The following is a 17,392-nucleotide window of genomic DNA, read 5'->3' as shown; positions in this document are numbered from 1 at the left end:
TTCTTGTCTATAGTGGAGTGAAAGCTCATACTATATAATATGGTTGAAAGATGGAGAAAAGGCAGAACTTGAGTTGAGTTTTATTCCTCAATGTAAAGATGCCTTTCATACATTGATAGTTCACTTGATGAATGTAGTTAACTATAGGTTACTTGTGTGTAGGATTTAGTGGCATCTAGCAGTGTGGTTGCTGATTACAACTCACTCGTTTTACCCCCCTTTCCAAACACAAGGAAAAAACTACGGTGGCTGCAAGGCGTGCTAAAAACGGGAACAGCCCTATCTAGAGCCAGTGTTTGGTTTGTCCGTTCTGGTCTACTGTAGAAACATGGCGGCTTCCATGGAATGCAACCTGTAGCATCTGTACATAAAAACATTCAAAGGTAATGAAACACAATAATTCTTATATTCTTATATAATATACTTATGTTTCCATTAGTGTATAATCACCTGAATAAAAGAACGGTTGTGTTTTTGTTACCTTAGAATGAGCCTCCTATCTCTACAGAGGGAGTGGGCCCAGAACGGACAAACCAAACACTGGCTCTAGACGGGGCCTTTTAGGTTTCGCAGGCACCGTAGTTTCTTACATGCTTGGAATGGGGTAGAGGTGAGGGTGTTGTAATCTGCAGCTACACTGTTAGGTGTTACGGTAATCCCTGATGTCGGACCCTTCCAGCAGCATGTTATGGCAATATAAAACAGTGCTGAGTTTACCTTCAGCCAAGTTAAGCCCAAAGGAGCTGTTGATATCGTCAGGGCTGAGTTCATCCTCTCTGTGCATTTGGAAGGCTTATACTCACATACTGTAGCTAGATTATCCTTTCTCCGACAACCCTCTCCCTCTACAAGTTAAGCTTATTGTATTCAGTTACTTTGATATTCATGAGATTTAAATTCATATTCTTAATTTTAATTTTAAATATCATATACCTATACTTACTTTATCTTTTTCAACATTCAAAACCGAAGGAATGAACACATCATACATTTTTATATAATAAATGATTGTACAAAGTAATCAGAAGAAGGGGACGGTTTTAATCCCATTTTCACATGGTATAGTTACATCAGTTCCAGTACAGCGCACTGTATTGCTGTAATTGCCAAACTGAACGAGACCCTTTCATAAAGGAGGGATATGAAGTCAATTGAAAACAGGTGGGACTCTTCATTGCATGCAAAGCTCGTGTTGCCAGTGATTCTGAAAGAGCTTTCCGTTACTTCTAACACATACACGATTGTTCCAGGCATTACTTCCAAGACAATATCCCGATCAGCCACGCCCTGCAGCTCACTGAATGTTTTTATGAAAATGGTGTTTTGTTTGGCCACCATGGTCATGTGACCCCAACTAAGCGATCTCAGAGCAGAACCTGACACAGTGTTTCCACCACCATGACCACACGATCAAATAATCAAGTTTGTTTTGAAAAAAAAAAACACTTTCATGTCCTTCCAAAGGACTTCCAGTTGCAAATAAAACACTTAAGCCGTCTGATGTGTCTGAGGGGTGTACTACAAAGCAATTTTGACTAGCAAAGTTTTTCTTTGCGTTAGCTGGCTCAACAAAATCTAAAATCCCCATTCATCTTTGCTAACCCAGGTTTTGTTCATCACTTTCTGTGCACATTCCTATGAAAGAGGATGTCTGACGCTTAATTCAACTCTTCTTACACATAAAATTGAACAATTGTGTGTCGCCTACTTCTGTCATGAGGAACATGTCGTTTTAATGGAGAGCTATGCAACAGTTGCTGAAAATAAGGCAAGAGATGCCGGCAGAAAATTGCTAATTGACTCAATGCCCTCTCAATGTCTTTGGTTTATTTCTGACTACTGCACATGGTGGAGCTCTTAACCTTTAAACTTGATACAGCATATTTAAACATTATGCTCAAGAATTGATCGTAGGTCTGTCCCATAATAAACAATATGTGGAAATCACATTACTTTTTGGCTAAATCAGAGTGAAATTAATTTAATTTATGTAATATTATCTATGATAAATACCAATAGAGTAATACATTTTCAAACTGGAGTTCTATTACCTGCAGTGTAAAATGGGCTTGGCAGCAAATCAGGACCAACGTGAAGCATACAGTTAACACGGCTTCATTCTGTGCCAATACTAACATACAGCTCAATAGGTTTGCATATAACGAATCCCCTCAGCTGAGAATCTGATTTAGATCTCAACCTCCTCCAGAGCAGGTTAGGTGCGCAGCATAAGTAACAATGGCGATCTAGTCAAGTAAAAACAGAGCCACCTTCGTGCCATTGAAAACTCTGGCTTTAGGATCAACACACCTCGCCAACACAATAATCTTGCTTCATAGCACACCCCTCGAAAAATCCCCAAATCCCCTGTAGACCCTGTGTGTTGATGTTTATTTAACAGTTCCCTTTATATGAGCAGTCATTTTTCATGCTAGACTAGAAAACAGTGATTATACAGGCATATATGACATGCCTGTGGTAGAGCGATTCATCAAAAGTAAATACGTCAACAAAAACATGAGTCAGACTACTTTTGTATAATGACAGTATTATGTTTTTGTTTACATGTAGGAGTAAATATGTATTTGTAGTTAAAAGTGTTTATGGATAGGAAAACAATGCTGCTCACAATCTACAAATTTTCAAATTCACAGTCAAAGTCTGTCATTCTGCACAGGATGTACTTCCACTGCCGATCTCTGAAACAAAGTACAAGACAAAATCCCATCAGTTCAACAATCATAAATTACCATACTTTATTGTTTCTTCTGTTTTGTGTTTTTTCTGACAATAAATTCTGGTCCCATGGGCATTATTATGAGGATGTTTTCTTCCAACTCAGCCATGAGAGGATTTCAACAATTTTTGGATGGTTATGGAGCCAAACTGCTGCTCCATGAGATCAGAAGTTGTTAGGAAAAAAACAGATGTTGTGAGCAAACCTTAGCACTCCGCTGAAGGTGGTCTGGGCACCTCGGATGAAGTAGCCATAACTAGGGACCACCAGCTCTCCTTCTTCTCTGTAGTATTCAGGAATGTCGGTGGTCTTCCTGTGGAAAGCATCAAAAGTCATGTTTGTGTAATATTTTGGAGAATGTATGTAAAACCTTTAAAATGATAGTTCTACATTTTGGGAAATATGCTTATTTTCTTTCTTGCTAAGATTCCACTCTTGTGTCTGTACACTAAATATGAAGCTAGAGCCAGAAGACGTTGGCTTAGCTTAACTCAAAAACTGAGCACAGGGGCAAACAGCTTTTCTGGCTCTGTTCAAAGCTGAAAAAAAATCTCCCTACCAGCACCTCTAAATCTCACTAATTACCTTGTTATATCTGGTTTGTTTAATCTGTACAAAAACTATGAAAAACTGCGTAAGACTGTGTACTGAACCATAGGTTTTATGGTGGTTATGTGCAGAACATGCTCCGCTAGCAACCTTTCAGCTAAGAAATAGTCCCCCATATAATCGCTGTTAAACCAGGAGGTTGTCATTTCTTCGATTTCTGTATGCACAAAACAAAATGAGCAGTATGAGCTTTAGAGGTGCTGGTTGGCAGAGCTAGCGGTTTTCCGCTGCTTCCAGTCTGCTGCAGTCTGCAAGCTAAGAAAGGGAATAAGCCAAGGATATTTCCCAAAATGTAAACGTCTTATATCCCGGTGAGAACGTACATGCAGGAGTAGGGACAGCGGCGTTTGTAATAGCAGCAGTAGAACTGCCATTCCCGGTCAAGAACAGATTCAAAGTACTTGCTTTGTACACCCGCTACTAGGCCGTTGCGAGTGCATGTTGAAGTCCTGCAAAGACACAAGAGTCATTAAGTTATAAAACAGTTTTAATTTATGACACTGAAAAAGATCTAAAATGACACCACGTACCCTCCTGTTACTTCCAAGTCATTATTTTCTTTGCTTTCAAACATAAAGTTGCTCAAGTTTATACTATATTCTTTGGAGTAAATAGTGGTTGGTTGAAGGTGTAGTTTGTTTACGGTCCATACACTTTGCTGTCACCACAACACATCCAAGAATACCAGGTCCAAGCAGCAGGAGCTGCATAATGTGTAGAAGTTTGTCATGGCAACATAGGCACAGCCATCAGCCATTGCGCCAATGGGGGTGTTTCCCTGCAGGGTAATGTCCCAGCCGGTGTAATTCAAACAGACAGCTATGTTAAAAGGAGGCGGGCGTGGCAGTGATAGAGCGTTAACAGTGTTTGCCTTTTAATCAGTGGACTGGGCGCAGTCAAGCTTAACTGAAAAGAAATGTGAAGAGCACAAATGTGTTCTGCTCTCCAACCTAGAAAAAGCAATCTGAAGCAGATATAGTTTAGCCAGCGATGTGTTTGGGTTGTTAAGGCTGCTGTTTACACAGAGATGTCAGCATACAGTTCTCCCTCCAAAAAGGTTGATCCAAATCCTTTAATTATATCAACCTTTGCAGTTGATAGTTATTTGAAGATGTTTACATGAGGTTTGTGTGATAAATTAAAAGATCACCTGACTCCACATAAAGGAAACCAGTCATAAGAAGTAAATTAAAGGCCTACTGGCTCAATCTGCTGTGTGTTATTGCTGCATAGTCTGTTTTTACTATCTAGTTTTGCTAGTTTTTGTGAATGGCATGTTGCAAAAGTTCAGGAACATGCTGTAACCTGTGGCCTATAAAATACAGTCTGATTTCTCAGACGGGCCATTGACAGAGCCTGTGGGGGCCATTGATGATTCTTGTTAAAATCCACTAGGGGCAGTCATATTTCCAGAAACTGTCTGCCGGAGAAACTTGGAGCTTCTGGAGTGAGACCGTGATTCATACAGGCCCTGGAGGACCTGGCTGTGTTCCTCTGAATGAGAAAACAGTGGACACAATGTAATGAATATAAAGTCTGAGTTAAAATATTGTGTGGTAGCAGAGACAAATAAGTAAGCTTTGCAGGCTGTAAAGATTGGACTGTACCAGTGATTTGTAGGTCGACTTGGTTAAGTTTTGTGTGTTTGTGTTAAAGGTCTTCGTAACAGCTAATTTGTTTCAGACTAGTTTAATACATCTGCTTGCACTTAAAGCTTAAAAAATGTCTTAGCTGGTAATAGTCTTGTGTAGGATGCTAGGAACCATCTGTTGCACCTTCAGTCAAAAACGATCATGGATGTTTTTAGGAGAACTGGATACAGGGCTGGAGGCAGGGCTACATTTATTCCTATGAATGCTGCTCAATGGGCCATGAAGCCAAACTAGTTTGACTTCCTGGTATAAAATGACTACATCTTTTTTATAATTCCACATCATATGGAACCAGAGACTTCCACTGGCCAACCCGGCTAACTTCTGGTTTAGCCCTCCACTAGTTTGAAAAGATAAAAGGATTTAATTGCACAGCTTTCCAAATGTTACAGGACAAAATGGATACAGTTCAGACATTTTGTGGGAGTTGTGATGGATCGTTTTACAGTCGCGCACTTCCTGGGGGCTGGAAAACGATCAACTATGTAAAACAGGAAGTCGCTGTAGCATCACAAGCTAACACCCACACATTTTTGTACTTTTTGTATTGTATTGTATACTTTATTCATGCATACGTGGAGAAATGTGTTAGTAGTATTTATGCCGATTCGAATGAGTGGGAAATATCCAATCATGCTAACCTAGCTAACTTTTTTTTTTTTTAAAGTTATTTTGATCGGTCTTTTTATTGCCTTTATTTGATAGGGACGGCCGAAGATAGACAGGAGGGGGGGGGGATGGGCCGCAGGTCGGGTTCGAACCCTGGGCCACTGCAGCAAGGACTCGGCCTCAGAACGTGGGTTGCCAGCTCTACCCACTGAGCTAACCGGGCGCCCTGCTAACTTTTTTTAATATGAGCATGTTTTATTTTTGTGATATGAAATTTAAATCTTCCCAGTTTACACCATTATTACACTGCACCGTGTGGACCATTTTCCATATTATCTTTCCTCACTCTAAACGGGCCATATGTTAGCTAGCTAATGTTTTAGTTTTGTCGCTTAAGCTAGCAGTTACGCAGCAGTTGCTAATTTGTTTGTAAAAACTACTCTGTAGATAAGGATGGTTTGTGTGGCGCAACCTGCTTTAAGTTAATGTTAGCTGAGCTTGACCTTGTGAAGGGCTGGTGTAACCTGGTCTATCAGTGACCAAAGACATCCTCTGGTTGCAGCTGTATCTTTCTTTACGGAGGTCTTTTGGAGGTCTGACATTTGTGTGTATGTCACCCACCCACCAACAACACCGGTGGTTTTGTTCATACAACAGTTTCAGCAGAAAACTCCACACAGGCCTGGTATGGGCCTTTGTTGTCTGCTAATAGTGACCTTTAACAGCCTGTGTTGTTGGTCAAAGTATGTCCTACAGTGAAAAAGGCATAAGTTAGTAATTAAAGCATTTTAAACTTTGATCTGTACTTCCTCCTGTTGATTGGAACAATCAGCAACAAAAAGACCAAAGATGTGTCTATTACGTGGCTTTCACATGGTAATAAATGTCCTTCTGAAATGCTTATCTGGGCCTAGATGACCAAATGAACAAAAATAATAAATCCAATGTTCACAGCTGCTGTGCAGAATAAAAGAGAAAATGAATAGAGAAATACCCTTACTGCATTTACTGCACACATGGAGTCTGACTCAGATGTTCCCAAATGACTAATTTACTCATCTCCTTTCAGTCCATTTCTGAATTAGTGTAGTTATATATTATTCTGCCACATTTCTATGTTGTGTTTTTGTTCTATGTTCACCTTTATTGGACAGTAGACAGTAAAGAGGCAGGCAGGAAACGTGGGGAGAGATTGTGGTATGACATGCAACTCAACGTCCCCGTCTGGAACCAGCAGCATGTGCTGCAACTATTCGCCTACCAATTCGCTCCATCTGCAATACTCATTCATATCACTGCTGATCACATCACTGTTGACTAAGGCAATTAGTGTATTGTTGTTTGCAGTAAGATTATATACTAGAGAAAAACACTTAATCAGAGTGAATTCTGTATTCTGAATTCTGGCTTCACATACCAAGAAAACTAAATAAAACGTTAATTTAAACTAAACCAGCTAATGTGGTATTTTAATGTTTAATATACTCTAAATACTCAAAGTAAACAGCACACTTAATGATTTTGCTGTAAACCCTGAACAGATGTTTTTTCCAGTATGCCTCAACTCACAGCTGGACAGTCAAAGAAAGCAGACAGCAGGTGGTCAGAAAGTAAATAAATCACTGGCATACAACAGAGGACCCACCACTCCAACCCAGCACGGTTGATGTCGTCCCACCAGCAGTCAGTGGGCTCCCCCAGACCCTCAGGTGTGGGCTGGCACTCAAACGTCCACAAGCGGTCCGAGCCATCCTGCTCGCTGAAGTAGCTCCTGATGGCCACGAGAACCTCTCCGTGGGGACACTGGAAGTTGAAGCCCTGTCGGTAGCTGTTGACCCAGGCCATGTCATGATGGTCATGAGACTGAGCTGCCACTGTGACCAGCAGAGACGACACTAACACCACCAGAGCAGGATTCATGTTGAAGAAATCCGTCCGTCTGCTGTGCTTCCTAACAGCTGCCCCGCTTTAAACTCCTCCAAGTCTTTTGTTGTCCAGATGTTTTGTATCCAGGAGTGATGTGTAATTCGCTGCACTCGGGACAAATCCAAATGTGGACCTCACTTGACAATTTAAGGTGGACTCTGAGACAGAGCATTAACAAAGTCCCACCGTAGATGAGGGTTTACCTTAAAAGACAGCACTTTCAGATTACATGCAATTCAGATATTTCTGTGACGCTTTATTTGACTCTGGAGAATGTGTTGAAGTGTTAACCATCCATTGCTCGGGTTGTTAACTCTGTAGTGTGATGATCTTTTTTATGGCTTTTTCAATATAACTAGACAGTTTGATTTTATCATGAGCATCACATTGAAAACACATTTTTGTGTAAAATCTAGTGAAATGCTTAATAATTTTGACAAAATTGAATATAATGATTTTATTGAGCTATGCCTCAATATCAACAATGTGCCAACATGTGGGCAAGGGATATTAAAGCAGTAAAGTTGCAGTCATAAGTATTGTGGGTAAGCTACGGCCAAGAACAAAAAAGCATTAATCAAATATGTAATAAGTTCAGAAAAGAGTGTCACTTAAATAATTAAGCTGGTGAAATTCTATATTGTTCCTAATTCGTATCATAGTTGAGCAACGGTAAGTAGGCACAGCAGACCTGTCATGCTTCGGACAAATGGGCTTTCGGTCCAATGCGACATCTTTTGGACTATTGGGGTTTTGGAATAATGGGCCGCCAGAACAATGGCATGGCACCAGTAACCCAGCGTTAGCGTTATTTCGGAGGCCATTCATGTCTTCGTAATCTAACTGGTGAGAATGAGTTTTGTCCTGGACCAGCTTTAGCCTCAGTCTCAGTCTCTTTTTATGCATGTAGTCATCAAGTGCATATTTACAGAGTTATCATTTTAAAGGAGTTAAATACTTTAAAAAGTCAGCCATGGACGGTGTTTTCAACCGATTCAAAGGACTAACTTTAAAAAAATCCAAATAATAGGCATCATCAACAGTCACAGCTGGAAATGATAAGTCTTCTTTTGTCAACCTCTGTCTGAAATGTAGGACACATTGTTTCTAAAATTATATATGGTTCTTTGGCTTCCAGTGGTAAATCTGCCATCATTGTAAACTATATAATGTATAATGTGAGCTTGACAGGTTGTCCAGACAGACAGAGCACATCAGTGAGCCACAACATTGCACTGGGCGACATGTTCCTTAATTACATACACAAACACACACACTACAGTCCATCCTGTGCTCTAAGTATATATCAGCCATATCCCGAAACTTTAATTACCAATAATTTAGCAAAGAAATATCTAGTCTTCAATCACATAAGGACTCTGTCTGTATACCGCCTGGCTCTACATGTAGGTAATTGAATAAGGGGTCAGAAAGGCCATGCTACTTTATCAATACCACACAGGACCATCCATTACAAATAATAATTAGCATTGGCTTGTGAATAAAGCTGTTTTGTAAAGATACAGATCACTCAGTGCTAACATGAGCCTTACATTCAGTAGAAATCACACACAGATGAATCAGTGCAGAATCACTGCATTTTATTTCACTCTGCCACAGTATAACAGCTGTTTCCAGAGCTTCTCCTGTTCCTGTGAAACCGAGTTCTTGTAAAAGCTAATTGGCAGACAAATTAGGCTCTGTTAGAAAATGAGCTCATATTATTTCTGAAGTGTGGTGTTAAAATAGTTTGTTGATTTTGGTCATGCTTACATATTTTATGTCCTGATAATATATATTTAGTGTTACCACATTATCTCCTAGGACAAGATGTTGGAAGAGAGCATAATAATGAAATTTAGATTTTTAATTTCTTCAGGAAGTGGGTGTCCCACATTACACCCATACACACATAACTACATTTTTAGTGGTAATGACTTTATGGATATTTCTATGGAAACAAAACTGATGGCTTGATGTTTTCCTAATTTAATTTGTCCTTCCATCCATTATCTATAACCGCCTTATCCATTATGGGAGGCTGTAGCCAATCCCAGCTAACACTGACACATAAAACAACCATTTAGAGTCACCAATTAACCTGTTAACCTGCATGTCTTTGCACTGTGGGAGGAAGAGGGATCACCTGGAGGGCACTCATGCAGACGTGGGGAGCTAATGTAAGATACATTATTCAAATGTTTGAAATTTAAAGGTTTTATTTGTCACATGCTTATTAAATGTGTGCAGTGAAATGCATGGCTTTAAATTCACATCCAACGCTAAAAGGCTTGGCTGCAGTAAAGAATAATTATTCAAATACAAAGAAAAATTCTTAAAATAAGAAAAAAAAAAAAATACACGTACAAGTAAGTAAGTGCTAAGGTGGGCTGTGCAGTTTTTCCAGTATATAACAAGTGTATGTGTACATAGGTCACTGTTGTAAGGCAAATTATACAATAAATAAGGTTACATGAATATGTTCTTTTAGAACATCGTTAATAATATTCCTCCACGTAAAAATAAGATTTTATATCTACTACACCAGAATAACATTTACATTAAAATAATGCCAAATATTCTAAATCACTCCAGGAAGTCTTGTTATTGTCTTTTCTGATCCATGCTAATAAATCTATCATCAGCCATGTGAATTCAGGGTAAATGTCTGACAAAACAACTTCACAGAAACTGATCCTAACTGTACATAAAGTAACCTATGATGAAAGCACGTGGACATATTAAGTAAACTGTGGCATTCTGACGTAGTGTGGTTAAACAATACAGACATAATGATTAAACTGTACAATATATACAATACCACCATATATTGTGCACTTTTCTGGACATTAATACAACCTAATAGATACTTTGCATGTCTGACATATGCAGGTTTGTTGGCTTTAGTGAGGAGAGAAATCCATTGAATCACTGTGTGCCCGAGAATCTGATCCCATGTGAGAGATCATCCTCAAAGCATCTAAAAATAAATAACAGCACATGTTCAGGAATAACGTGAGTGACTGCATGAGGAGTTCCACAAAAGTCAAAATGGAGCAGAGAGGTATTTATAGACACTATTTTCTATTTAAAAATGTCTATTTAGAGCAGTGCTGTTGGTTCTGAGAGAATGTAGGGCCTCATTCACAATACTTTGATCTTACTGTGACATACAGACTACACTGTGCCAAAGACCAAACAGTGGAGGCAGCCAGGCCTCTGATTGAAGGTCAGTCCACACAATATCTTTGTACAAATCAACTAAGATCTGAACTGCTTGTACATCACTTGCATTCAGATGCTGCAAATTTAGCAAAAGAAACATCCTTTGAGCCACTGACCATGATTAAAAATGTTTCAGGAATTCAGGAAGCATATGAACTTGTATGAGTGAACTAGAACGTTTCATTTATTTGAATGCAATCCAGTGGTGAATAAGTCTCTAAAAATGACACAATAACAACATCTTTGGGTCAGATGTGCACAAATTAATGCCAGTCTTTTCTAAGGTAAATATTTGGGAGCTACAGTGCACATCTGCTTTTCATTGAATCCAGGACCTGCTTTCACGCAGTCCTGGCCCTATGGCAAAACTTGCAGGACAACACGTTTTCAAAGGCCACTATACGCTTATTACGACCCTTGCTGTGTGCTGTTGTGCAGCAGATTGTAGGTTTGCAATGATGTAATTAACTGTTCACCATGCGCTGGGGTCCAGTACACCAGTCAGCTCCAGTTCTAAAGTCTTAAATGTTTTTCATAATTTGACCCAGCTCCTTCCATAAAAGGACAAGAGAGCAGCCAGCCTCCCACTGTCGCCAATACGCTGACGGAGGAGATACTGGACAATGATACTGGACAGTTCTGCAAAACCCCAGATGAATTATTCCCTGTATGGCTAAACTAGACTACTAAATTAAGGTTAAAAGAAAGATTGTGGTCATGGTTAAAACATGCTAGCAGCTCTGTGAGGCTGAACTTAGTTACAGCTAGCTCAGTGAGCTAGCAAATGTTACAGTTTGCTAATGTTCAAATCCTCTCATCCATGAGTAGATGCCACTCATGCGTGGTGATACGGTTGGCAGGTGTTGTTCGGGAGAACACTGCTGTTGTTTTTCAAATGTATTTTTTTTTGTTTGTTTAGTGCCATCTAGTTCCGTTATTCAAGGCAGGTATCAGCAAAACAGTCTAGATGGATAGATAGCCCTAAAGGGAAGATAAAAAATATGAATTATTGATTTTGTGATGAACTTTCCCTTTATGTCAGCATACTAACATGCTCACAGTGAGGCTAATGTTTCACAAGTATAATGCTGACCATGTTCACCATTTTAATTTAGCATGTTAACAATTTCTAATTAGCACTAAACACAAAGTGCAGACAGCAATCAGGAGGAGTCTCATTCATTTAAAAGAGGTAAAAGAGGAGAAAAGTAGTAGTTGAGTGTCAATTTAGTAGTTGAGTGTTAAGTGAACACTGATGAATTGGAACTTCTCTTCTTTTGCAGAGCAAAAAACATTGAGAACAAAACAGCTTAATGCCTTGTTTGAGGACAGAGGTCTCCTGGTAAATTCATTGGTTGTTGTAAAGATTAAACCAGTGTTTCAATAACCACACTTACATCCCATCACCCCACCTTTTATGGGATGTCTGATGGTAAAGTGTACTACTGTGTTTATTATAATGGGAAATATAAAAGCTGAATCCAAACATCCAAATTATTATACAGCAGTTTCACAATCAGAATCAGAATCAGAATTGGGTTTATTCTGATTTACACATACGCACAGATAATCTCCATACAGAGCTCGTCAGGGAAGCTCTGGTCTCTCAGCACCAGGACAGACTTTCATTGTCCCAGTGGCCAGAATGAGTCTTGTATTCAAATCAGGGGGCATTAGCAGCTGCCAAGCAGATAGTGTCCCATTCAGAAATGTTTCTACAAAGATGACATCTTGAAGCAATCTGCACAAGAGCAGCACGACCTGTGATTCTCCCGACTGTGTACAGTGTGTTCGACCAAATAACAGAAATATGTTAGAAAATGATACTGCAGTTTTATATCTGAGAAACAAACTCTCCCTGGCACTTATTCTCAGATCTGTGTACTTTATTTATCAGCCTGAAACTGTCATCTCCTGTTAATTATCACCACGTAGAAGGATTGTTTAAAATAGAGTGAAAAGTTTCCCTGTGACAAATAAATGTTGTAATATGTGAGAATCTGAACAGGATCGAGGGTCATGAGAAGGCAGAGCTATGAATAACTTCTCTGGTCAAATTAGATCATCAACGCCTGCAAACTTAGCATATGCTAGACAAATTATCCCACATGCAATATGCATGTCTGACATATGCAGGTTTGAATATGATTACACATGATGCTGTATTATATCTACACATGGTGGGAATTACTCTGTATTGAATATCACCTACAAAGTAAAATAGAATAGAATATGTGGTCCATCTGCTAATACCAGTCCCCCCACTGTCTGCCTGTCTCAGATGCAGTGGCCTTTAAAACTAAAGTGTTAGCTTTGGTTCAGTGTATGTGATGTCACAAAACAGTAGACAGACACCATTGACAGTATATATAATGGACAGAGCTGCCAGGTCTGTGAAGGGAAGCCGACACGGAAGTGTCTTTTACCTGCATAATGGCCAGCAGGGGGCAGCGTCATAGGTAAGGGATAATCACCTCAAGGCAGGGCAATCAACAGTTTGATTCGTATTGCATGGTTATTAAATGTATAGTCTGTTTGAGTTCATCTCCCTCAAAAAGTAGTCCCCTTTAGAACTACGGTGAATAATGTTAGCTCAGCTGTTGCTAATTAGTTTCTATAGCAACCACACAAGGCTGCATCTGATCACTAGTTTAATAACGTAGTTGCTACATTGTATCTTGCTTGCAAAACTATGTATCGACTGACCCTCCGATAGATTTCCGACACATTTTAGAAACTTTTTTAAACAAGGTTTATTTTTACAATGGACCTCATGTTTGAAAAATACAAGCGGCGTATTGATCTACTATTTGATGACGCTGTGCTCAGTCAGCAGTAAGTACAACCGACAAGTCAGCGGGCAACCTGCCGGGTTAATGCCCTCCTCCCAGCCAATCAGAATCAAGCATTCTTAAACGAAGTAGAATAAACTGCAATATCACACTGATACCATGCACTCTTATGGAAAAATGACTCAATTTCTTGATTTATTAGCTCAGTGAACAGTTTCCTAATGAGTTTATGACCTCAATCGATAGTTTAAAATCTTCTTCCACACAACACAAAGATCATTTAGTAAATTACGGTCCAATTTAGAGTAAAATAGACGATGAAGCAGGGTATGCTTAAGGTTGTGGCTACCTTGCGATTGACAGGTTGCGATTGTTGAGCTGGATCTCTTGCAAGCTCCGACAAGCCGGCTGTTGGTATTATGAAGCGTGTCTTGAGCAAATGAGGAAGTCAGATGACGTTATTATAGAGTTACAAAGAGGAAGGTGGTCAGGGTGGATAAATGGGTCATCGAGGCGTCAAATTTCAACATGTGACACTGCTGTTTTTTCCCTGTTTCCCACTGACACTCAATGATGGTTTCTTTTAACCATGACAAAAATCCTTCCCTAACCTTAACCAAGTCATTTTTCTTTTAACTATGATGCCAAAGGTTAACCAAGTTACTTAACTATAGCAGATTCAGAGTAGAAACTGATTCTATTTTGTAAAAGTACCAAAATTTGATACGGAGTACCCTATTGCTCACCTGGTAGGGCTGGCGCCCCATGTCCAAAGGCTGAGTCCTTGCTGCAGGGGCCATGGGTTCGAATCCGACCTCTGGTCCTTTGCCTTTATGTCATCCCCTGTCCCTGCCCCCCTTTTCTGTCACTCTTCAGCTGTCCTAACCAATATATATAATATATATATAATATATATATAAGGAATTTGTTATACATTTGGAAGGCACAGACAAATGTTGTCATCCTTCCGATAGGGGAATAAGGTCACAAAACACATTTTGTTGTTTAATTTGAAGGACTTGTTGCAACTGGGTTATCTCAGCTTGGGTTTAGAGACTACACATTTATAACAGAAAGCCTGTGTTAGAAACTAGGGGTGTGGATTCTGAAAGACGTGGAAGTTTAGCAGGCCGGAAAGCTCTCATAAAATATACTATCAGGCGGGGTTTAAAGTGCCAATCATGAACCACAACGCCCCTGGTTTAAGTCCGGCTAGGGATCAGCTCTCTCTTTCCTCATTTCCTGCCATCTCTCTACTGTTGATTTCCGATTAAGGCATAAAAAGGCGATAATTGCATTATGGGAAATGTAGGATCAAGTATTTATGGAGCTTCAACCACATCAGGGACTAAAAGTCTCTTTTGACTATTCTTTCTGTCTTTCTCCAAAGTCCAGAAAGTCCAACATATTGAATGTCAGTTAAGTGCATTAATAAGCAATGTGTATAACCTGATGATCTGCTAGATGAGTATGAAAATGTCATGCAAATATCATCCAGGTAGCTCCAAACAACATGATCATGTGGTAATTAACTGGCTTTGTATCCATGACAATTTAATATAAACTACAAGACATCAACCTTTACTAATCCTTCATCAAAAAATATTATAATAAATTATTAGACTACTAGCAACAGACATTCTTATGTGTGACCTCGCAAAAACATACTTTTTTCTATATTTTTTTGGGGGGGGGCTTATTTGCTTTATTGGATAGGACAGATGAAGATAGACAGGAGAGGAGGAGATAGAGGGGGTGATATGCAGCAAGGGGCCACAGGTAGCAGTTTTAGTAAAAGTAGTCATTTAAAAAAAAAAATGTTTCCTATATTTCAGTACAAAGATGTTATCACTCAAAATGTGAAAACGTATGTTTATCATGAGAAGAAAAAGGCTCTAGTTTGGTTTCGTTCTGTCAGTGCTGTTTTTGCTTTGTAAGTTCTTTATACAACTTGTACCCTCCTCCTACGTGTGAAGAATCATATCACATAATTATCTTTGAAGATAAGAATGAATCAGCGGCTTTGTATCAAAACAAACCATCAAAACCAATTCAATCTAGACTTTTTAGGCTCTAATTATGAATGAATAGCGTGATACTGCACTTCTAAAAACACAACTATCTTTGGTATGCAAGGTTACGCAACTGCCACTGTGAGGATGTCAAAAGGTCCCTCAGCATGGTCCATTTTCCCATAAGACCTTTGCTGTTTAATAGTGCTTCACTGATGAAATTAAGGGGCTGGCCAAAAGGCCACCATAATAACGTCTACAAAACAAATCACTTTGCTTCAGGCTGTAACCTCATTAGAACAATGCGTCGTGGTTGCTTGGAGGATGTGTCTGAGCCGTGGCTGGCGAGGCAGGCAGGCAGAGATAAGCCTCACTGACAGTAGTGATAATGGCAGAGCAGGAATGATTGCCTTGAAAATAATCATGCCCAAAGTATTTCAGGCGCATGATACCATGTTCTCATTTATTTGGCTATATCACTGCCACAACTTCCCCCTCGGACTTCAAGGTTATCTGGGAGATGATATTCAAGCGTCAAGATGTTTTACTGTTGACTAGAGCAAAGTTATCAATTTGTTGCAATGTATAAATAAAATGCACATATCTGTTTCATATTTTGACATTGGCACTCACAAATTAAGTGACTGTATTAGTTATGCTTGGAAAACCAGAACAGTTCAATAACTCTGTCTCATCTCCTCTGACAGATCCTGGAAAGTTGGACTACCAGACCAGGAGCAAACTCATTTCCAGAGTCCCAGCACCACTGCAGTCATCTCAGTAATTATTGTGTAAGTTGAACTAGAATCACTCACTTTTTGTGAAAGGAAACATAAACTATAATACTGCAGCTATATAGCTATATCAAAAGAGGATCAAATATAGACATATTTGTGTAAGTTGGCAGAAGTTGACAGCTGAGACTTGGCATTGCAGGGAAACAAGCTGCCAACCTTTATGTTATGCTACTGACACAAGGAGAACATCTCTACATACTGTAGAGACTAAAATATGATACAATGTGTTGTTCCCCCCTTTTCGACAGGCCTTCGGTGTTGCTTATGTACCATCAGTGATTTAAGATGTCTGTCCTTTACTGCATTCGACACTAAGATACCTCACTGTGCTGTGAAAGGACCAGTGTGTAGGATTTAGTGGCATCTAGCGGAAACAGACTGCAACCATTTGAATACAGCTTAGCCTTTCAAGTATGTGGGAGGAACTACGGTGGTTGGGAAACTCATGAAACTTGCAAAAGGCCATATCTAGAGCCAGTGTTTGCTTTAGGGTGTGGTTCCTAGAAAGATGGTGGTTCAACATAGTGGACTCCATGGAAGGCAGCACGCTGTGTCTGTAGATTAAGAACGGCTAAAAACAGGTGATAACATACCTAATGAATGTTATATTCCATTTCTGCTAATAGATCCTCCTAAATGTTACACACTGGACCTTTAAGTTTGCATTTCACAGGAAGTTAGCAGACTAGGCTAACTAGCTTCCGCTCAAAAAGTGGAAGTTAGTTAAACTAGCTTACAAACATTATCAGTGACTCACACTAGATGTTATTTTTCATGTAGTCATTCACACTTGTGTCATGTGTCACACATTATACAAAGGAGGGGTCTAACTAACGTTAGCGGTCTTTCACAGGTCCAGATATGGTGACGGCAAATGACCACACTGTCAGAACTCAACAGGAAGTCCCGTAACCTCGGTCCTCCAGGGCTCTGTTGTGGTGTGCTCATAATGCAGCTCGGACCCGTGAACTGGCATTTTCCTGGGACGCAGTGAGGTGACTTTAATGTTATTGTCACTGTGCTGCAAGAGGGC

The 17,392-nt window shown here is 39.6% G+C and overlaps 1 protein-coding gene and 1 long non-coding RNA gene across 3 annotated transcripts in view; one reads left to right on the top strand and one right to left on the bottom strand.

Moving 5' to 3' along the window:
* LOC127350901 (uncharacterized) overlaps positions 1-17,392 on the top strand; it is a 48,799-nt gene that overhangs the window by 25,714 nt on the left and 5,693 nt on the right. For both annotated transcript variants that reach the window (XR_007880668.1, XR_007880667.1), the window contains exons 3-4: positions 16,270-16,353; positions 17,213-17,354. This is a non-coding gene — a long non-coding RNA (uncharacterized LOC127350901). The remainder of the gene's footprint in view (positions 1-16,269; positions 16,354-17,212; positions 17,355-17,392) is intronic.
* On the bottom strand, positions 1,022-7,704 carry dpt (dermatopontin). The gene is made up of 4 exons (XM_051377962.1): positions 7,253-7,704; positions 3,670-3,795; positions 2,943-3,050; positions 1,022-2,699 (listed from the first exon to the last, which is right to left on the bottom strand). The coding sequence occupies exons 1-4, from the start codon at positions 7,525-7,527 to the stop codon at positions 2,633-2,635; spliced, it is 576 nt and encodes a 191-aa protein (XP_051233922.1). The 5' UTR covers positions 7,528-7,704; the 3' UTR covers positions 1,022-2,632.

This window comes from Dicentrarchus labrax, unplaced genomic scaffold (genome assembly GCF_905237075.1).
Source record: "Dicentrarchus labrax unplaced genomic scaffold, dlabrax2021, whole genome shotgun sequence".
Lineage (NCBI taxonomy): Eukaryota > Metazoa > Chordata > Actinopteri > Moronidae > Dicentrarchus > Dicentrarchus labrax.
Note: the sequence above shows the minus strand (reverse complement) of the source record. Positions and strands in the feature narration are given on the sequence as shown.